Genomic DNA, 23909 nt, shown 5'->3' on the forward strand with positions numbered 1-23909 from the left:
TACAGATTCCCATTATTTTTTATATTTTTTAGCATTGGCTCTGACAAGTTGTGGACAGGTTTTATGTGCATGGGCTTTAGAAGAGGTTTCCTTCATGGACAACACCCATATATATAATAAGTTATGACAATTTACTTCACAAATTTATATATTTAGAACAAAACATATGCCAAAATGCTGAAGCAGTGTGTGAAAAATTAATACATTCTTACTGCTTTCATAGGAATTAAAAGGGAAACTAGCAGCCAGGTCCTGCTAATCAATGATTAATTGTTCATTAGAAAGTGTGACCATCTCTTTAAAAGCAGCACTTTTGGAAGTTTGCTGCTGTGAAGCATTCAGACTTGTTTTAAAGGGGTTTTACACTTCACAAATGTGAACCCCAAATATTTTGCATCATTTAACATAACAAAATCAGATAGAACTTTCCCACCTTGGGTCCGGTGCTGTTTCCCACATTTGCTCTGGTCTCACTGTTTTGGCTTAAGTGGTAATGTCACATTGACAGCTCACCTCACGTCTACAAACAGTCACTCAGCTCATCTGCTCAACTGGGGTAGATGGCATAAGCGCCTTAGCTCTGTTATTGTTTGCAGCGGTGATGTTAGGCAATGATGCGATGTCAGCGCTGAGACTTGAGGAATGGCAGAGAGCTGACATTGGACTGATTTTGTTATTTTACATTACAGGAAATGGTTGCAGTGCACGTTTCTAAAAGTGGAAAGTGCTTCCAACCATCTTCCGGAAAAATGCTCAAGTTCCCCTTTGACTTCCATTTTACTCAGTACACGAGTCGAGCTTGTCCTTGTGATGTGATGCCAATGATGTGATGTCAGCGCTGAGACTTGTGGAATGGCAGAGAGCTGACATTGGACTGATTTTGTTATTTTACATTACAGGAAATGGTTGCAGTGCACGTTTCTAAAAGTGGAAAGGGCCTCCAACCATTTTTCGGAAAAATGCTCAAGTTCCCCTTAGACTTCCATTATACTCAGTACACGAGTCGAGCTTGTCCTTGCGTCCAACTGCTTGTTACAAGTACCGAGCACCATTATAGTGCTGCTCATCACTGGTTTTAACTACAATTCCAAACAATTTGAAGTCCATCATTCTATAGCGAAAAAGATTGTTCAAAAGTAGAAAACATTCAAAACAGTTAGCAATCTTCCCAAGAGACAGTATCTCAGCCTCTAAAGGCTTCATTTAACTTTTTAAATTTACATGACAGTACAATTAGAAAAAGACTGAATAACAATGGCCTGCTTGTAAGGGTTTCTAGTAGAAAGCCCTTATTTTTCTAAAAAGAACATGGCAGTAAAGCTAAACTTGCATCTGAACAAACCTCAAGACTTGTAGAACAACAACCTTTGGACAGTTGATACCAAAATGGATACATTTGGTCATACTACCTTGCACAACCAAACACAACATATCATCAGAAACATATCATACAATTTGTTAAGCATGGTGGTGGAGGCGTGATGATTTGGTCTTTTTTTAGCAGCTACAATTCCTGTGACTCTAAGTTGACCATGAACTGCTCTGTATACCAAAGTATTTTTGAGTCAAATATGATGGCATTTATGCACAAGGTGTATAGACCAAAGCTTGCTCATGCAATGATCCTAAGCACACCAGCAAATCTACATTAGAATGGCTAAAAAAAGGCTCAAAGTGTTGCAATGGCCCAATCAAAGTCGTGACATCAATCCAATTGAAATTGCTGTGAATGTATGAATGAATGAATGAATGAATGAATGAATGCCAACAAACCTCAATGTATTTCAAGATAACCCATCAGAACAATTTTATAATGTAAAGTAAAGACCTGGCTTTAATGGTTCTGTAATAGATTAAATTGATACCTTTGATTAAGAAATCCACTTTGTTGTTCTTTAATCACCATTTGAAGTTTTCAGCTAATTATACTTCCTTAGATCGGGGCTCAACTGTACACTAGATCTCCTCCCTGTCTGTAATTCCCTGGCCCCTCCCCCTTCCTCTGGTCTTTCAATGACAGGTTACTGTTGAGACTTCAAATAGAGGAGGAAGATCACTCACAGACTGGAGGCAGACGAAGGGGCTGAGCAGTCACCGATAGGGAGGCGAAGACCCAGTGTGCACTCTGGTCACTGTGTGCTGAAATCCAATTAACAGACAACTTCAAATGGTGCTAAAAACCAAACAAACAATAAAGTTGATTTCTTCACCAAAGGTATCAATTCTACTTTTTTTTCTGCATTTCATTGATCATGATTAAGGGTGAGTGTTTTCATCTGAAACGCGTAGTGCTGGTCATGTCATTCTCTGTGTCTGCATGATGAAATAAAGACGTGATTCTTTGCCTGAAGAGCTGGACATCCTCTTTTTTCTGCATATCAATTCTACACTGAACAAAATTATCAATGCAATACTTTCATTTTTGCTCCCATTTTTCATGAGTTGAACTAAAAAATCTAACTCTTTTTCTATGTACACAAAAAGCCTTTATCTTGCAAATATTTTTCACAAAGTTGCCTAAATCTGTGTATGAGCACTTCTTTTTTGCCAAGGCAATCCATTCACATCACAGGTGGGACATATCAAGATGCTGATTAGACAGCATGATGATTGCACAGATGTGTCTTTGGCTGGCCACAATAAAACTCCACTCTAAAATGTGCAGTTTTATCACACAACACAATGCCACAAATGCTGTAAGTTTTGAGGGACTGGGCAAGTGGCAGGCTGATTGCAGGAATGTCCACCAGAGCTGTTGCTCAAGAACTGAATGTTCATTTCTCTATCATAAGCTGTCTCCAAAGGCGTTTCAGAGAATCTGGCAGTTCAACCAACCGGCCTCACATCCGCAAACCACGAGTGACCACACCAGCCCAAGACCTCAACATCCAGCATCTTCTTCACCTAAAAGAGAATAAAAGACCAGCCACATGGACAACTGCTACAACGATTGGTTTGCATACACAAAGAATTTCTGCATAAACTGTCAGAAACCGTCTCATGTAAGCTCATTTCCATATTTATTGTCCTCATTGGGGTCTCCACCTGACTGCAGTTCATTGCCATTACCAACTTGAGTGGACAAATACTCACATTTGATGGTGACTGGCAGGTTGGAGAGGTGTTTTTGTCACAAATGAATCCCAATTTTCTCCATACAGGTCAGATGACAGACTGTATGAATGGCGTCATGTGGGTGAGTGGTTTGCTGATGTAAATGTTGTGGTGGTGGTGGGGTTATTGTATGGGCAGGCATATGTTATGGACAATAAACAAAGGTGCATTTTATTGATGCCATTTTTAATGTGATATCCTGACGAGATTCAGAGGCCCATTATGATGCCATTTATCCATGACCATCACCTCATGTTGCAGCATGATAGTGCATGGTTCCATGTTGCAAGGATCTGTACACAATTCCTGGAAGCTGAAAGCATCCCATTTCTTCCATGGCCATCATACACACTGGACATGTCCCCCACTGAGCATGTTCAGGATGCTCTGGATCAGTGTATATGACAGCATGTTCAAGGTCCTGCCAATATCCAGCTACTTCATACAACCATTGAAGAGGAGTGGACCAACATTCAACAGGCCACAATTAACAATCTGATCTCTATATAAAAGCGATGTATTGCAATGTGTGAGGCAAATGGTGGTCACAGCAGATACTCATTTTCTGACCCCCCCACCCCTTCGCTGACCATACTAATACTGTAAAACTGCACATTTTAGAGTGGCCTTTTATTGTGACCAGCCTAAGGCACTCCTGTGCAATAATCATACTGTATAATGAGTATCTGATATGCCACACCTGTGAGATGAACGGAATATCTCTGGAAGGGAGAAGTGCTCACTAACAGATTTAGACAAAATTGAGAATAATATTTGAGAGAAAAATTACTTTTGTGATATAAAAAAAGTCTTAGATCTTTGAGTTCAGCTCATGTAAAATGAGAGCAAAGATAAGTGTTGTGTTTATATTTTTGTTCAGTGTATTACCGCGCCATTACAGCCTTGTCTTTTCTTTACATTACAAAATTGTGCTAAATGGTTCTCTACAAGCAAAATTGTAAAGAAGAGTACGTCAGAAGTTCTCCAAAACAATGAGAGATGCTGATAAAAACATACATTAAAGGAATGCTTGACGTTTTGCTGCTTTTTTACATTTGCAAATATGGAGGTCCCCTAGTCAGGCTATTTTGTATGTACTGTCTTCATTTTTGCATTCAGCTGCTGTTATTACTTTATCTTTGTAAGCCCCTTTTGCCGTCTTATTAAGTATACATCGATCGGAGGCTGCACGTTTCTTCTTATTGTGTGGGAAGTAGGGTGTCTTGGGCAGGACACTTCAGTGTCTTGGGAGTTCACATGCTCTTCTGAAATGTCTGGTCCTGTATATGCTCTTTTGATTAAATCTTTTTTAATTCCTTTTACTTGTGCCCTTATTACACACTTTTTTTTCTCTTGCTTGGTTTACTAATGTAACTTCTATTTTTTTAAAATAATTGAACAAATGATTCACCTGGGAAGGGAGGACAACCTTCATTTTGCTGTAAAACTTGAGTTTCATAAAATTGATGTTTTATGTTTTTAGACACCAGATAGAAAATGGCTTATTTTTGATGGACCAGTTGATGCTGTGTGGATTGAAAACATGAACACAGTGTTGGATGACAACAAAAAGTTGTGTTTGATGAGTGGAGAGATTATTCAGATGTCTCCTCAAATGAGCCTGATATTTGAGCCTATGGATTTAGAAGTAGCGTCTCCTGCAACAGTAAGTATCCATAGCTTTTTGGTGGGGGAATGTTTAAACTATATATTAATGTACAGATGGGAAATTACAAGAAAATCCTTACATACTGCCTTTTATGAGATAGGCTTGCCTAAATCCAATGAGGTTCTCTTATCATTAAACAAATTGTTTAGCATTAGATAACCATGGCTCCTTTCTTCCAAAAATAGAATTGCATCAATTCACAGGTTAAATATGGTATGAAAGAGAATGTCTCTGCAGTTATAGAGTTAATCCGACGATAAATTGCATTACAAAGCTACCTGACAGTCTTACTGAAAGTGTGAACCAATATAAAAAAAGAGAAAAAAAAGGGTATACCAAACAGGGATCACCAATACAATAGATTAGAGAAAATACAAAAAACTTTATTGTGGTTACAGAAAAAGACAGATAAAATAACCACTCAAGGAGCAGTAGAGGACACACAACACAACACATAAAAACACTTAAAAAGCCTATAAAGGCAAATCTCCATCACGCCAAAACCCCATAAGGTACATATAGTATATACACAATATGGCAAATATATCAAAAAGGTAAACAGGCAATACATATATATATACAGTCAGGGCCAGAAATATTTGGACAGTGACACAAGTTTTGTTATTTTAGCTGTTTACAAAAACATGTTCAGAAATACAATTATATATATAATATGGGCTGAAAGTGCACACTCCCAGCTGCAATATGAGAGTTTTCACATCCAAATCGGAGAAAGGGTTTAGGAATCATAGCTCTGTAATGCATAGCCTCCTCTTTTTCAAGGGACCAAAAGTAATTGGACAAGGGACTCTAAGGGCTGCAATTAACTCTGAAGGCGTCTCCCTCGTTAACCTGTAATCAATGAAGTAGTTAAAAGGTCTGGGGTTGATTACAGGTGTGTGGTTTTGCATTTGGAAGCTGTTGCTGTGACCAGACAACATGCGGTCTAAGGAACTCTCAATTGAGGTGAAGCAGAACATCCTGAGGCTGAAAAAAAAGAAAGAATCCATCAGAGAGATAGCAGACATGCTTGGAGTAGCAAATCAACAGTCGGGTACATTCTGAGAAAAAAAGAATTGACTGGTGAGCTTGGGAACTCAAAAAGGCCTGGGCGTCCACGGATGACAATAGTGGTGGATGATCGCCGCATACTTTCTTTGGTGAAGAAGAACCCGTTCAAAACATCAACTGAAGTCCAGAACACTCTCTGTGAAGTAGGTGTATCTGTCTCTAAGTCAACAGTAAAGAGAAGACTCCATGAAAGTAAATACAAAGGGTTCACATCTAGATGCAAACCATTCATCAATTCCAAAAATAGACAGGCCAGAGTTAAATTTGCAGAAAAACACCTCATGAAGCCAGCTCAGTTCTGGAAAAGTATTCTATGGACAGATGAGACAAAGATCAACCTGTACCAGAATGATGGGAAGAAAAAAGTTTGGAGAAGAAAGGGAACGGCACATGATCCAAGGCACACCACATCCTCTGTAAAACATGGTGGAGGCAACGTGATGGCATGGGCATGCATGGCTTTCAATGGCACTGGGGCACTTGTGTTTATTGATGACATAACAGCAGACAAGAGTAGCCGGATGAATTCTGAAGTGTACCGGGATATACTTTCAGCCCATATTCAGCCAAATGCCGCAAAGTTGATCGGACGGCGCTTCATAGTACAGATGGACAATGACCCCAAGCATACAGCCAAAGCTACCCAGGAGTTCATGAGTGCAAAAAAGTGGAACATTCTGCAATGGCCAAGTCAATCACCAGATCTTAACCCAATTGAGCATGCATTTCACTTGCTCAAATCCAGACTTAAGACGGAAAGACCCACAAACAAGCAAGACCTGAAGGCTGCGGCTGTAAAGGCCTGGCAAAGCATTAAGAAGGAGGAAACCCAGCGTTTGGTGATGTCCATGGGTTCCAGACTTAAGGCAGTGATTGCCTCCAAAGGATTCGCAACAAAATATTGAAAATAAAAATATTTTGTTTGGGTTTGGTTTATTTGTCCAATTACTTTTGACCTCCTAAAATGTGGAGTGTTTGTAAAGAAATGTGTACAATTCCTACAATTTCTATCAGATATTTTTGTTCAAACCTTCAAATTAAACGTTACAATCTGCACTTGAATTCTGTTGTAGAGGTTTCATTTCAAATCCAATGTGGTGGCATGCAGAGCCCAACTCGCGAAAATTGTGTCACTGTCCAAATATTTCTGGACCTAACTGTATATATATACATATATATATATATATATATATATATATATATATATATATATATATATATATATATATATAAAAACCAACCAACTCAAATACATAGGTAAGGTGTCTAATCGGATAGCATAGATCAGGCTGTCATATGTAAGAGTATACTCAATGGAAACGTATGTGCAAATAACCAGACTTATGTCACAGTTTTCTTTGCTCCAATTGGAGTGTACCTCTAGCCTGGATAATAGGAAAAGACATCAAATATAGCCGGGCTCAAGCATATATACCCACACTCTGTTTGAGTAATTGGTATATGGGGTGTGGTGTGTATAGATCATGTGACCGGGCTAGGCTAGATGGCGGCTGCCATCGACTAATGGTATATGCGGAAAAGTGACTATATCCTATTCATACCTGTATTCTAAATATTGTAAAATCCTATAATATAAAATTTATTTTCTATCCCCTATGTGGCTTGTGGGATTGTATTCAATTTTCCACCATACATATTTATAATCTGTTTGACTTGCTGATAAGATGCTGGGTGTTAATTCTTTGTAAATAGCTTAACGCCCTTTGCTTCCTAAATCGTTTCCTATGTGTATACAGTGCTGTAGCAATCTGCACATGCATAATGACCTACATACGAACTATACTTTGCTACCCTGATTCACCAAGCAAGTTACTCTGTTTAAGTAACTGGTATACGGGGCGTGGTATGTATAGATCATGTGACCGGGGCAAGATGGCGGCCGCCACCAGCATTACAAACATTACAGGGCTTTGAAAGTAGCCAGGAACCTCCAAAACTACGGACTGGTGAGCAATTATTTAATCAAGATTTTGTTTAAATAGGGCACCCAACATGGTAGAGTGTATTTATTTTCCCCTGAGGAAGCCATACTTGTAGTGGCGATACGCGTGGGGTTCCACCACGCCATATATTACCCCCTCCTCTTTTGGGCCGGGGACTACAATTTTCTCCACAGGAGTGTGAGTATGGGTCTGACCTTTTTTCTCCCACTGCTCCAGTGATAAACTTTTTTTTTTGCATGTAAGAAACCTTTTGGAGATCTACCCCGTTTATTCTGAGGGATTCTTTTAAGGGCCCGTTACACGCTACGATATATCTAACGATATGTCGTCGGGGTCACGTCGTTAGTGACGAACATCCGGCATCATTTGACATATTGTAGCGTGTGACAGCTACAAGTGACTGTGAACGAGCAAAAATACTCAACTTATTGTTGCTCGTTGACATGTCGCTCATTTTAAAAAAATCGATCGTCCTTCTGTGCGCCGGTTGTTCATTGTTCCCGAGGCAGCACACATCGCTCCGTGTGACACCCCGGGAACGATGATTTGCAGCTTACCTGCAGCTGCCGGCAATGCGGAGGGAAGGAGGTGGGCGGGATGTTATGTCCCGCTCATCTCCGCCCCTCCGCTTCTATTGGGCGGCCGCTGTGTGACGTCGCTGTGACGCCGAACGTCCCTCCCCCTTCAGGAAGAGGATGTTCGCCGCCCACAGCGAGCTCGTTCGGGAGGTAAGTACTTGTGACAGGGGTTACCGACTTTGTGCGACACGGGCAACAAATTGCCTGTAACGCACAAACGATGGGGGTGGGTGCGATCGCACATGCGAACGCACGATAAATCGACGGATGTAACGGGCCATTTAGGCTTAGGACTATGCTATGATACATTTGGTACACTATTGTGAGAAGTCCTCCAGTTGGCACAGCTTAATCTTATTCCTCAGTTTACAAATTCATTGTGTGGGTATATATGCTTGAGCCCGGCTATATTTGATGTCGTTTCCTATTATCCAGGCTAGAGGTACACTCCAATTGGAGCATAGAAAAGTGTGACATAAGTCTGATTATTTGCACATACGTTCCCATTGAGTACACTTTTACATATGACGGCCCGATCTATGCTATCCGATTAGACACTTACCTATGTGTTTGAGTTGCTTTTTTTTATATATATATATATATATATATATATATATATATATATATATATATATATATATATATATATATACAGTGCCTACAAGTAGTATTCAACCCCCTGCAGATTTAGCAGGTTTGATAAGATGCAAATAAGTTAGAGCCTGCAAACTTCAAACAAGAGCAGGATTAATTAACAGATGCATAAATCTTACAAACCAACAAGTTATGTTGCTCAGTTAAATTTTAATAAATTTTCAACATAAAAGTGTGGGTCAATTATTATTCAACCCCTAGGTTTAATATTTTGTGGAATAACCCTTGTTTGCAATTACAGCTAATAATCGTCTTTTATAAGACCTGATCTGGCCGGCACAGGTCTCTAGAGTTATCTTGGCCCACTCCTCCATGCAGATCTTCTCCAAGTTATCTAGGTTCTTTGGGTGTCTCATGTGGACTTTAATCTTGAGCTCCTTCCACAAGTTTTCAATTGGGTTAAGGTCAGGAGATTGACTAGGCCACTGCAACACCTTGATTTTTTCCCTCTTGAACCAGGCCTTGGTTTTCTTGGCTGTGTGCTTTGGGTCGTTGTCTTGTTGGAAGATGAAATGACGACCCATCTTAAGATCCTTGATGGAGGAGCGGAGGTTCTTGGCCAAAATCTCCAGGTAGGCCGTGCTATCCATCTTCCCATGGATGCGGATCAGATGGCCAGATCCCTTGGCTGAGAAACCGCCCCACAGCATGATGCTGCCACTACCATGCTTGACTGTAGGGATGGTATTATTGGGGTCGTATGCAGTGCCATCCAGTCTCCAAACTTCACGTGTGTGGTTGGCACCAAAGATCTCGATCTTGGTCTCATCAGACCAGAGAACCTTGAACCAGTCTGTCTCAGAGTCCTCCAAGTGATCATGAGCAAACTGTAGACGAGCCTTGACATGACGCTTTGAAAGTAAAGGTACCTTACGGGCTCGTCTGGAACGGAGACCATTGCGGTGGAGTACGTTACTTATGGTATTAACTGAAACCAATGTCCCCACTGCCATGAGATCTTCCCGGAGCTCCTTCCTTGTTGTCCTTGGGTTAGCCTTGACTCTTCGGACAAGCCTGGCCTCGGCACGGGTGGAAACTTTCAAAGGCTGTCCAGGCCGTGGAAGGCTAACAGTAGTTCCATAAGCCTTCCACTTCCGGATGATGCTCCCAACAGTGGAGACAGGTAGGCCCATCTCCTTGGAAAGGGTTTTGTACCCCTTGCCAGCCTTGTGACCCTCCACGATCTTGTCTCTGATGGCCTTGGAATGCTCCTTTGTCTTTCCCATGTTGACCAAGTATGAGTGCTGTTCACAAGTTTGGGGAGGGTCTTAATTAGTCAGAAAAGGCTGGAAAAAGAGATAATTAATCCAAACATGTGAAGCTCATTGTTCTTTGTGCCTGAAATATTTCTTAATGCTTTAGGGGAACCAAACAGAATTCTGGTGGTTTGAGGGGTTGAATAATAAATGACCCTCTGAATAAACTTTTCACAATTTAAAAAACAAAAAAAAAAAGAAATAACATTCTTTTTTTGCTGCAGTGCATTTCACACTTCCAGGCTGATCTACAGTCCAAATGTCACAATGCCAAGTTAATTCCGAATGTGTAAACCTGCTAAATCTGCAGGGGGTTGTTTTGTCTGTTTTCCTTTTTGATATATGTGCCACATTGTGTTCATATGTACCCTATGGGGTTTTGGCATGATGGAGATTTGCCTTTATAGGCTTTTTAAGTGTTTGTATGTGTTGTGTTGTGTGTCCTCTACTGCTCCTTGAGCTGTTATTTTCTCTATCTGTCTTTTTCTGTAACCACAATAAAGTGTTTTGTATTTTCTCTAATCTATTGTATTGGTGATCCCTGTTTCGCATACCCTTTTTTCTCTTTTTTTTTATATTGGTTTACTTGTGTTTTGTATACCGGGAGATCCCAATGGGTGGTGTCCTTCTTACTTTTAGGCCCGTTTCACACGTCAGTGAAAAACAATGACGTTTTTCACTGGCGTGTAAAACACGCACATGTCCCTGCGTGTGCCGTGATTCACGGCACACGTGGGTTGTCTAAGTGCAATCCGGGCTCCGTTCTCCGTGGCCCGTGATTGCACTTAGAAATCAACTCACCTGTGCCCTCTCCCGCTCTCCATGGTGCTGATCGCTCCCGCGATGCAGCATCCGGCCGGCGCTGACCCCTGCAGCAGCTGCTTCCGGGTCGGCTGTGTCGTGCATCATTAATATGCGCGACAGTAATCAGCCGGCTTAGAAGCAGCAGGCTGCACGGGCTGCAGAGAGCGTGGCTGAAGCCGGGTGAGTAAAAATGTTTATTATTTTAAATGCACGTTTTTTTTCTGGCACGTGTTTCACGGACCACACCACTGCGTGGTCCGTGGGACATCAGTGATGCCAGAAAAAAATGGACATGTCTCCGTGCGGCAATCACGCACACGCGGGTACGCCGCACGGAGACACGTGCAGTGAAAAATCACTGACGTGTGAGCAGACCCATTCATTATAATGGATCTGCGTATGTCAGTGATTCTGGTACGTTTAAAAAAAAGCACAAACGTACCAGAATCACTGACGTGTGAAAGGGGCCTTACAGTTGTCTTACTGAAAGTGTGGCTACTGGACGAAAATGAACTTTATTCTTCCCGGTAGCTGACAACTTTCAGTCATAGAGTCGGTGCCCATAGCAGCTCATTCACAGCTCATAGCACTGTAAAGAGCGGATTTAAGCACGTCCTGGGACTTGAATGACAGCCAGCTCTACAGTGACATTCTGTAGAGCCAACTGTGAATGAAGATTCTTGGTATGATTACATCCTCTACTCATAGTATAGTGAGCAGTGACTGCAGCCACTTCACCGGCATTCAGTAATGGGTTGTGCACTCAGTGGTATCAATCATTGCTCACTATGCTCACTATGCTGTTAGCAAAGCCTGTAATCATGCCTGGATATTTTATTGACAGCTGGCTCTGCAGAGTATCAATGCAGAGTCTTCTGTCAGTCAAGTCCTGGGTGTGCTTATGTGACGCCCTGGACTAGACAGGTAGTCACAGACATGACAACACACACACCCCCTCCCCTGGATAGTTCACACCAGTCAGACAAACCCTTGTTGCCTCCCTCCAGGGTCTGATGTCCACACCAGGAGCCAGGCGGTTGGCCCCACCCACCGAGGAGTTCACAGGCCTGGAGGTGGGAAAAGAAACAGAATAAGTTTGGAGTTGAAAGTGAGAGGTCAGAAACTGTCGGTGTCTGGGTAGGGGCCCAGACACAAACAGCAAGGTTGGCAGACGGTGGTGGCCGTCTGCAGGAGTTAGTGGATCTCTGTGGAACCATAGGAACGGGGTCGGGCGGTGGCCCGCCGGTACCGAACCGGGGAGCGGAGTGAAGCTAAGCACAAAGGCAGGGCCATCGGACCCCGACTAGACTTGGAGCCGCCGACAACGGTGAAATCCGAAAGTGACCGGAACCCCAGGGGTTTCCTAACAACCAAGACCCGACAGAAGGCAACAGTCCACACCGTGAGGATACACAGCCACCGCTATGGGCTAGAGATTCAAGGGCCAGCGCCTGCGGGCAAAACGGGCTCCTCCGGTACCTATACGCCGGGGAGCGGACTACCGGTGGGCAACCACAGGAGTCAGAACATTCTAACAAGGTGCAGAGAAAGACAGCCACCATCACCCTGTCCAGGGAGAGCACAAACACTGAAGCCGGCTGTGGGACCCGTCCATCCAGCCGTTTGGTTTACCAGAGACTCTGTGCATCTGTGTCTGAGTGAGTACCACAGTGCCATCCGGCACCGCGCCGCGCTGTTCCTGCAACCCTGCAAACCAGCCATCCAGCCTCCCCGTTACACAACCGGGCCCCGGGAGCACCAACCCCTACCCACGGAGGGGACAACATCCTAGCTGCTCCCTGCCATCGCTCCCGTGATCCCCGTCACCAGCAGCGGTGGTGCCCACTATCACCATGACCCGTGCGTGGCATCACGAACTATCTCCCAAAACAAACCACCCCCTTTTCACTCGTGGGCGAGGACTGCTGCTCGAGTCCCCGGGTCCGGCTCACCGCTCGAGCCACCGAGCAGCAGCAGCAGCAGCCGCGGACCCGAGCGTAGCGAGCGCGGCCCCTCCGCCCGCGACAACTTGGCATCACGAACAGGATAGAACTAATCTACCTACCGGTAGAAGTGCGCCTTACAATCCCCGCCGGCGGCGTCCGGCCGAAAAATTTAAAGTTCCGCCATCTTGTGCACGAAGATTTCCCGCTCGAGCGTCTTCCCCGAGCAGGGAAGGTGCGAAAGTGAAGCCCCGCCCCCAAAGAGGAAGTGCTAGAAAGAACCAAGGGGGGATGGGAAAAAGATGTCTGCGCCCGACGGAGCCGTTGGAGGAGTGGCGGTCGCAGCCGCAGCGGCGCCCGCAGATGGAAATGCTAGAAGGGGGAGGCCGCGGGTCCAGCGGTCGCCCAGGTAATGCCGTTCTCCCTGCCCTATGTGCCTGGTGCTATCTGGCTACCGCAGGACGATGGGAAGCCTGATGCTTTGCAGGTGTTCCGGAAAAAGATTAGCCCGGTCCTCGATTTGTATCCCTTGACTGACAGGCAACGGGCGGCGGTGGTGCTAGGGCAGCTAACCGGCGCGGCTGAGCAGGAGACGGAGACCTGGACCGACGCGGACCAGGCTTCAGTGACTACCATTTTTGAGAAACTCCAAATCGCCTTTGAGACCCGCACGGAAGCAGAGTTGCGGATGCAGTTTTATCAGTGCCGACAGCGGCCTGTGGATAATATAAGAGACTATGCCTTACGCCTGCAAACAGCCCTCCGTACGCTGAAGCGGGTGGACACCATTAACGATGTGGACAGCAATAAGATGCTAGTAGAACAATTCCTGCAAGGGCTGGGGTCCACGGAAGACCCCAATCTGGACTTTGCAGTATTGAAAGAGCGGGCCATTTAGGCCCTGCAAGCCCCAACACCAGACGCTCCTGAGGCGGCCCCATGGCCTGCTGAAACTGCTCCCATCTCGGTGGCACCTCCTCTCCCGGCTCTACCGGCCCCTACAGCGCCTGTCGGGATGATGGAGGAGCTGGCTGCCCAGGTCCGCCGCATGGATGGAGACCTAGCCAAGATCCTCGCCGCACTCCAGCTTCCGACGAGAGTCAAGCCCCCAGGGAGGATCCAGCTCACCGACAGTCTGGAGGACGTCCCCTGGTTGCAGCGGAGAAGGACCAATGACTCGCGGTATGGGCCTCCTATTTGTTACAGGTGCAGCAAGCCTGGCCACTACACTCGGCGATGCTCGTTAAACGAGCAACCCCAGGGGCCAAGGGCCAATCCTCAGGAGTAGACACCAGTGGCCCCCCTGATTGGCGAGACCGGTACGTTGGAGCTCCCCATCATCCCTCTGGCGGTGGATGGTATTCCACTCATGGCCCTATTGGACACAGGATCACAGGTAACCACTATACCGTATACATTGTACCAGCAGTATTGGGGTACTGGTGAACTTGCCCCCCCTGATGATAGCCTGACCCTTGTCGCGGCTAATGGACTCCCTCTGACCCAGGTGGGATACAAACAAGTGACCCTGACCGTGGAACGTGCGGAGCTAAAACACCAAGGAATGATTGTGGTGATGAATGAACCCAGTGACCATAACCCAAAAGTAATTCTAGGGACTAATGTGTTGGAGCATTGTATGAGTGAGGTGCTGAGTTTGTTGCAGCAGTTGGCCGCCACAGCAGGAAGAGGCCAACAGAGGGCTGTGCAGCGTGAGATCTGGGCCCTCTTGTATCGGCAACAAGTGAATTCGACCGGTGGAGAGACTCTTGGAGTAAGGGTGATGGATGTGGCTCCCTTGGTGGTGCGACCAAGAAGCAAGATGATGATTTGGTGCAGGGCAGCAGTAGGTCCACAGGGGCGCGACTACCCGGCGATGGTGGAGCCCACGCCTTCTGAGCACTGGCCCACGGTGATGACAGCCAGAGGGATGGTGGACGTCAAAAAGGGGAGAGTGCCTGTGAGAGTGCTGAATTGTGGGGAGGAAGAAGTTAGGCTTCCCCGTTACGCTACCCTTGCCAAGTTGCTTACCCTAGACCCTCACACCATTCACGAAGCCGCCCCTCCTACCTCAGCACCCCCTGCCAGTAACCATATACCCCCCGAACAGTTAGAGGAGTGATGCCAGGAACTACATGTAGGCACTGAAGCCACACCCACGCATCACAAAGAGGGGGTATACAGGGTAGTACAGGAGTATGAACAGGTTTTCAGCAAGCACCCATTAGATTTCGGGAGGATTAAAGGGGTTCAACACCATATCCCTACAGGCATACATCCACCCATCCCGCCAGCACATTATCAATGCGCCAAGGACATGTTGAGGAACTGGTGCTGGTGAAGAAGAAGGACGGCACCATGAGAATGTGTGTGGATTACCGGAAGATCAACCAGATAACGCATAAAGATACCTATCCTCTCCCCCGTATCGAAGAGTCACTAGCTGCACTGAGAACTGCTAACTTCTTCTCTACCCTTGACCTTACCAGCGGCTACTGGCAGGTGGCGGTCACACCAGAGGACCGTGAGAAGACTGCATTCGCCACTCCCATGGGACTCTGCGAGTTCAACAGCATGCCGTTTGGGCTGTGCAATGCCCCTGGAACCTTCCAACGGCTCATGGAGTGTTGCCTGGGACATCTCAATTTCGAAACTGTCTTGCTGTAGCTAGATGTTGTGATCGTATACTCCCAGACATACGAGGCCCACCTGGAGCACCCGGCTGAAGTGTTCGCGTTCCTGGCCAAGTATGGGATGAAGCTGAAGCCCTCCAAGTGTCACCTAGTGAAGCCTAGGGTGCAGTACCTCGGACACGTGGTGAGCGCAGAAGGTATCGCCCCAGACCCCGAGAAGATCACCGCTATACAGGACTGGCCGCGTCCAACCACAGTGAGAGAGGTGAGGCAGTTCCAGGGCCTGGTGGGCTATTACCGCCGCTTCATCAAGGAGCACACAAAGAAGGCTGCACCTATGCAAGACCTCCTCGTGGGACAGACCAAGGGTGGCAGAACCCCAGGACCCCCGTTTGTGTGGGAAGAGAAGCATGAGGAGTCCTTTCACCAGCTGAAGTTGGCCTTGACTGGGGAAGAAATTCTGGCGTACCCCGATTACGGCCTCCCGTTCGTCCTCTACACCGATGCCAGCAATGTGGGCTTGGGGCCAGTCCTGTCCCAGGTCCAGGGCGGGAGAGAAAAGGTGATCGCCTACGTCAGCAGAAAGCTCCGGCCCACGGAAAGGAACCCCGAAAACTACAGCTCCTTCAAGCTTGAGTTCCTGGCCCTGGTGTGGGCAATCACCGAGAGGTTCCGACATTACCTTGCAGCGGCAAAATTCACTGCCTACACGGATAATAATCCATTGACCCATCTGGACACGGCCAAGCTGGGCGCTCTGGAGCAACGGTGGGTGGCTAGGCTGTCTAACTATGACTTCACTATCAAATACAGAGCCGGCCGCAAGAACACCAACGCGGACGCGTTATCCCGGATGCCCCACCTGCCGGATGGGGGGGCCGGAAGACGATGACCTCGAAGAAATCGAGTTGCCCGCGTTCCATCGGCCACCGGTCGAAAAACTATATGTCAAACAGCAACAGACGAACCTGGACCCGCTACCCAGCCAGGGATGGCAAGAAGCCCAAGACCAAGCGCCTGCCGTCCGGCTGGTCAAGACCATGATTGAGCAGGGCTCCTCCGGAATGGATCCTGCAGCTCCCTCTGAGGCCCAGAGGCTGTGGAAAGAACGAGCCCGGCTGTACCTGCACGAAGGGAAGCTGTATCGGGAACTGATCAACCCGAAGACTCACGAGAAGGTTCGCCAGCTGGTGGTTCCTCAGGCCAGCGTGCCCAAAGTCCTACAGGCATATCACGATGGCGCCGGACATTTCGACTGGAAGAAGCTGGAGATGTTGCTGAGAGAGCGGTTCTATTGGAGTCGGATGCGAGAATCTGTGGAGGCCTGGTGCCGAGAGTGCGGCCCCTGTACGCTGAGAAGGAAGGATGAAGTCAGTCAAAGAGCCCCTCTACAGTCATTCGTCACCCATCAACCGCTGGAGTTGGTTGCCTTGGACCACGTCAAGCTCACACCCAGCCGGAATGGATATACCTATGCCTTGACCATCGTGGACCACTACTCCAGATTCATGGTGGTCGTTCCAGTCACAGATTTGACCGGCCGTACCGCAGCTAGGGCATTCCAGGCCTACTTCTGTCGACCATACGGATACCCAGAGAGGGTGCTTACGGACCAGGGTTCAGCCTTTGAAGCAGAGGTGTTCCAAGAATTTTGCCAATTATACGGCTGCAAGAAGATCAGGACCACGCCATATCATGCCCAGACTAATGGAATATGTGAAAAGATGAACCATTTAGTTCTGGATCTCCTCAAGGTACTACCATTGGAAGAGCGAAACCTGTGGCCGAAGAAGTTGCCTGACCTGGTAGACATGTACAATAACATCCCCTGCGGTTCTATCAAGTGCACACCGGCATATTTAATGAGAGCCTGACCGGGCCGGCTTCCGGTGGACCTGGAAATGGATTTGGAAGACCCAGAGGCCCTCCCCTCGACTGCAGACTGGAATGTCCGGCGGCAAGTGCAGTACCGGCAGGTCCAGGAATATGTGGAGAAGAATCTGAGTCAGAGCCGAGAGAAACAGGAGCAGCGCTTCAACAAGCGGGCTCCAGCCACCCCCTTTGAGCCCGGGGAAGTGGTGCTGAAACGGAAGAGAAGAACTCATAAGCTTGATGACCAGTGGGAGAAGACCCCGTATGTCATACAGCCCACTGAATGGGAGAATGAAAAGGCTTATCTGATTAGTCGTGACCAGGGAAGTACTGCGGCTACAGTTTCCAGGGATCACCTGAAGAGGTGCCCACCCCCCTTGAGGTTGACAAATGAAGTTCCGGTTCCGATACCGAACGGGGAAAAGGAAAAAGAGGTGATCCACACAGTGATGGGTGACTTTCCAGCAGACTGGCCTACGCAGAATGGCGCTGTGATTGTTCCGGTGATAATGTTCCCACAACACGTGGAAGAAATGGAGACGGAAACGCCCGCCAGTGAGCCACTCGAACTGCCGCCCAGGGATGCACCTATACCCCCTCCCCTTGGGTCCCCACCTGCCATATCTGACAGACGGGAAGAGGAACCGGTTGTCTCCTCTGTCCCATTGCCCTCCACAGACGACATTGGGCCTAGAAGGTCCACACGCCCCAACCTAGGTAGGCCCCCACTTAGGTATAGGGAAACTACCATCTAGGGGTGCAGCATGTTGATTGTGTAAATAGTTGAATTAATGCTAATTAATCCGAAGACTTACCTGATTACCATCCGTGGAAGGAGAGAGTTGTCCCCGTTGGGACAATCAGTATGTTTACTTCAAAACAGCCCACATTAGAAACTACTCATGAACAAGGCCGAGAACTTGCAGGCCAACCACGAACTTGTGGTATTGTAAATAAGTTGTGGGCTGGATTCCGTTGCTGCCTCCGGAGAGGCAGATTGGAGGAAGGACTCGCAGCAGAGTAGGCTGGGGTCCGGCCACCACCAGGACCGGTGGCCATCCTCCGGGGGTCAGGGGTCCCCCTGGACGTGGGGTCCCCTGAAATGACAGCCGGGTGCGAGACACCGTGCTCGTTCCTGCTCAGGTAACCTGGATCAGGACTGGGGTAAAGGGGTGCTGCCCATTTCTTAGGGGCAGAATCAAGGTGTAGGTTGCATGGGTGGGGTAGCGGAAGTACATGAACCCGTCCGTTAGTAATAAAAATGTTTTTATTAATGTTTGTAACGTTGAAGCACCATGCCTCCCGTAAGGGAAGATTTGAAATATGCGTACAGTTGTTTATGTTTATATTTTTCAGAAAAATAAAACCGGTGATGGACGGGCAGCCCGCGGACGGTCTGCATTTCACCAAGGGGGAATGTGACGCCCTGGACTAGCCAGGTAGTCACAGACATGACAACACACACACCCTTGTTGCCTCCCTCCAGTGTCTGATGTCCACACCAGGTGGGGCGGAGCCAGGCGGTTGGCCCCACCCACCGAGGAGTTCACAGGCCTTGAGGCGGGAAAAGAGACAGATTAAGTTTGGAGTTGAAAGTGAGAGGTCAGAAACTGTCGGTGTCTGGGTAGGGGCCCAGACACAAACAGCAAGGTTGGCAGATGGTGTTGGCCGTCTGCAGGAGTTAGTGGACCTCTGTGGAACCGTAGGACCGGGGTCGGGCGGTGGCCCGCCGGTACCGAACCGGGGAGCGGAGTGAAGCTAAGCACAAAGGCAGGGCCATCGGACCCCGACTAGGCTTGGAGCCGCCGACAACAGTCAAATCCGAAAGTGACCGGAATCCCAGGGGTTCCCTAGCAACCAAGACCCGACAGAAGGCAACAGTCCACACCGTGAGGATACACAGCCACCACTATAGGCTAGAGATCCAAGGGCCAGCGCCTGCGGGCAAATAGGGTTCCTCCGGTACCTATACGCCGGGGAGCGGACTACCGGTGGGCAACCACAGGAGTCAGAACATTCTAACAAGGTGCAGGGAAAGACAGCCACCATCACCCTGTCCGGGGAGAGCACAAACACTGCAACCGGCTGTGGGACCCGTCCATCCAGCCGTTTGGTTTACCAGAGACTCTGTACATCTGTGTCTGAGTGAGTACCACAGTGCCATCCGGCACCGCGACGCGCTGTCCCTGCAACCCTGCACCCTAGCCATCCAGCCTCCCCGTTACACAACCGGGCCCCGGGATCACCAACCCCTACCCACGGAGGGGACAACATCCTAGCTGCTCCTTGCCATCGCTCCCGGGATCCCCGTCACCAGCAGCGGTGGTGCCCACTATCACCACGACCCGTGGGTGGCGTCACGAACTATCTCCCAAAACAAACCACCCCCTTTTCACTCGTGGGCGAGGAGCACCGCTCGAGTCCCCGGGTCCGGCCCACCGCTCGAGCCACCGAGCAGCAGCAGCAGCCGCGGACCTGAGCGTAGCGAGCGCGGCCCCTCCGCCCGCGACACTTACAGCTGACGCCCACACTGCTCTGAGCAGTGACTGAAGTCACGCTGGTCATCCCCTCCTTAACCAATATCTGCAGGGAGGAATAAAATATTTTTTTTCCTGGTAGCCCCACCATTAATAAGGCTGTTGAGGAGCTTTGTAATGCTGTTTACCTGTAGATTTATTTGCAAGTTAATAGTGTTATCTGACGTGACAGGTTTCTTTAAAGCTAAGGTCTATTCACTGCAGTTTAGCTGAGTTGCCGTTACAGACTCAAACCATGGACAGGTGTAATGCTATTTTTGGTGTCAGAACAAAACACCACAAATTTTTCAATTTGAGCATTTTAAAAAGTAATCCAGTGCCTAGATCTTTCTATTATATACTGTACATCTTATGATAACCCTTGGTTCTTTCTCAGTTTGTACACCCAATGTATTAAAGGAAACATGGGGAGTGTCTGTACTTGCTTAAACCTGTGGATTTACTGGAAAATCCAGATAAATCCGCAGGTTTTCCGTGACAAAATCCACGTGTACGTTGTCCCGTGGGCACATAGCCTGAGAGCAACATACATGCTTTTTCCTGTTTTTACTTTTTGATGAGTTTGGAAATATCTTTGCTAAATGGAAATCAAGGGCTCTAAGAAGAGGGTTTTTTATTATAAACTAGCTGTAGTACCTGGGCATTGCCCGGGATAGTAACTGTCTCTCTGTCTCTCTCCCAGTCTCTGTGTGTCGCTGTCAGTCTGTCTGTCTTTCTTTGTCTGTCTTTGTCTATGTCTCTGTCTGTTTGTTTCTATCTCTCTGTCTGTATTTGTATCAGTCTATCTGTCTCCATCTTTGTGTCTGTCTGTCTCTCTCTAGCTCTGTGTTTGTCTCTACCATATGTGTGTGTCTGTCTCTCTCCTTCCTCATCTGTCTCTTTCCCCGTCTGTCTTTGTCTGTCTCTTTTCAGGTCTGTCTCTTTTCAGGTCTGTCTCTCTCCCCGTCTGTCTCTTTCCCCGCCTGTCTCTTTCCCCGTCTGTCTCTTTCCCCGTCTGTCTCTTTCCCCGTCTGTCTCTTTCCTCGTCTGTCTCTTTCCTCATCTGTCTCTTTCCCTGTCTGTCTCTTTCCCCAGTCTATCTCTTTGCCCCGACTGTCTCTTTGCCTGGCTGTCTCTTTGCCCGGCTGTCTCTTTCCAGGGCTGTCTCTTTCCAGGGCTGTCTCTTTGCCCGTCTGTTACTTGCGAGTCTGTCTCTTTCCAGGGCTGTCTCTTTGCCCGTCTGTCTCTTTGCCCATCTGTCTCTTTGCCCGGCTGTCTCTTTGCCCGGCTGTCTTTTTGCCCGGCTGTCTTTTTCCAGGGCTGTCTTTTTCCCGGGCTGTCTCTTTCCCGGGCTTTCTCTTTCCCGGGCTTTCTCTTTCCCGGGCTGTCTCTTTCCAGGGCTGTCTCTTTCCAGGGCTGTCTCTTTGCCCGTTCGTTACTTTGCCCGTCTGTCTCTTTCAAGGGCTGTCTCTTTGCCCGTCTGTCTCTTTGCCCGTCTGTCTCTTTGCCCGTCTGTCTCTTTGCCTGTCTGTCTCTTTGCCTGTCTGTCTCTTTGCCCTTCTGTCTCTTTGCCGTTCTGTCTCTTTGCCGGGCTGGCTCTTTGCCGGACTGTCTCTTTGCCGGGCTGTCTCTTTGCCGGGCTGTCTCTTTCCAGGGCTGTCTCTTTCAAGGGCTGTCTCTTTCCAGGTCTGTCTCTTTCCAGGTCTGTCTCTTTGCCCGTCTGTCTCTTTGCCCGTCTGTCTCTTTGCCTGTCTGTCTCTTTGCCTGTCTGTCTCTTTCCCCGTCTGTCTCTTTCCCCGTCTGTCTCTGTCTGTCTGTCTGCCTCTTTATGTCTCTGTCTATCCGTCTCACCACAGACATCTTATTACCTCACACATAAGCTTCTTATACTAACAGTTTATTTTGTTCCTATAGCAACCACTGACAGTTGCTGTAGCTCCCACCTCCATTCAGTTTAATGGAGGCAAGATTTTGGAGAGTAACTGTAAAGCGCAGGGTTAAATTTTCCCGTCAAAACATAGTCTATGACGTTCCCTGGGTCACATGGGGCGTCGGTGCAAAATTTCGTGATTGTAAATGCGACCGTGAAAATTCCTTTAGCGGACATACACACACACACACACACACACACACACACATACATACATACACTGAGATGAGCTTTATATATTAGATTTAAAACTATACACTGTGTGCAGGATTATTAGGCAAGTTGTATTTTAGAGTTTTTTTTTATTATTGATCAACAACTATGTTCTCAATCAACTCAAAAGACTCATAAATATCAAAGCTTAATGTTTTTGGAAGTTTTTTTTAGATTTGGCTATCTTAGGAGGATATCTGTTTGTGCAGGTAACTATTAATGTGCAGAATTATTAGGCAACTTAATAAAGAGCAAATATATTCCCATTTCACTTGTTTATTTTCACCAGGTAAACCAATGTAACTGCACAAAATTTAGAAATAAACATTTCTGACATGCAAAAACAAAACCCCCAAAAAATTAGTGACCAATATTGCCACCTTTCTTTATGATGACACTCAACAGTCTACCATCCATAGATTCTGTTAGTTGCTTGATCTGTTTACGATCAACATTGCGAGGAGCAGCAACCACAGCCTCCCAGAAACTGTTCCGAGAGGTGTAAGGCTTTCCCTCCCTGTAGATCTTACATTTTATGAGGGACCCCAGGTTCTCTATGGTGTTCAGATCAGGTGAACAAGGGGGCTATGTCATTATTTTTTCATCTTTTAGACCTTTACTGGCCAGCCACGCTGTGAAGTAGTTGGATGCATCTGATGGAGCATTGTCCTGCATGAAAATCATGTTTTTCTTGAATGATACCGACTTCTTCCTGTACCACTGCTTGAAGAAGTTGTCTTCCAGAAACTGACAGTAGGTCTGGGAGTTGAGCTTCACTTCATCCTCAACCCGAAAAGGTCCCACAAGTTCATCTTTGATGATTCTAGCCCATACCAGTAACCCACCTCCACCTTGCTGGCGTCTGAGTCGGAGTGCAGCTCTCTGCCCTTTAATGATCCAGCCTCTGGCCCATCCATCTGGCCCATCAATAGTCACTCTCATTTCATCAGTCCATAAAACCTTTGAAAAATCAGTCTTAAAGAAGTTGTCCAGTTACCAAAACTGATTTTTTTTTTCTGATAAATCTTGCTAATATGTGCCCCTCAACACATCTATTATGTTTTTTCAGCAAAATTACCTTTCATTGTGCACTAGCAGCACATCCTCATTGCTGGCTCCAGCTCTGATGGGGTTAATCTCTCCTCTGACTTCCTGTGTTCAGTTCCTACAAGTCCCAGAATTCTTTGTGGCTCTAGGGCGGTGTCTAGCTTATCTAACACACCCATTGTGTCTAATACACCCACTCTGCTCCCACCCAAACCCTCCTCCCTGCCTCTTCCCAGTGGATGCACTGAGATAATCAATCACACAGAGACAGCAGCAGCTCTACTCTACACAGCCAGGGGAAGAAAGTGTGTGTATATACAGTGTGTGTGTGCGTATATACAGTGTGTGTATATACAGTGTGTGCGTATATACAGTGTGTGTGTGTATATACAGTGTGTGAGTGAGTGTGTATGTGTGTGTGTATGTCATACTCACCTGTCTGCAGGGTCCGAGTGCCATGCCTGCTTCCAGCCCGTCCCGGTCCCGCCGCTTCGGCTGTGTGCAGTCTCCCCGGGGCACGCACGAAGCTTGCAGGACCTGGCCGTGGATCACCTGATGCAGTCACCTGACGCATCAGCTGATCGCGGTGTCGCCGGCTTCTTCGCGCCCGGCCGGCTATCAGCTGATCCTGCCGTCAGGGGACTT

At 47.3% G+C, this 23909-nt stretch overlaps 1 protein-coding gene across 1 annotated transcript in view; it reads left to right on the forward strand.

The window, feature by feature from the left end:
* DNAH7 (dynein axonemal heavy chain 7) overlaps positions 1-23909 on the forward strand; it is an 880767-nt gene that overhangs the window by 382071 nt on the left and 474787 nt on the right. Inside the window, exon 31 of the mRNA XM_075317837.1 lies at positions 4598-4780. Coding sequence (XP_075173952.1) covers positions 4598-4780 — 183 coding nt within the window. The remainder of the gene's footprint in view (positions 1-4597; positions 4781-23909) is intronic.

The sequence above is a fragment of the Anomaloglossus baeobatrachus genome, chromosome 7 (genome assembly GCF_048569485.1).
Source record: "Anomaloglossus baeobatrachus isolate aAnoBae1 chromosome 7, aAnoBae1.hap1, whole genome shotgun sequence".
NCBI lineage: Eukaryota > Metazoa > Chordata > Amphibia > Anura > Aromobatidae > Anomaloglossus > Anomaloglossus baeobatrachus.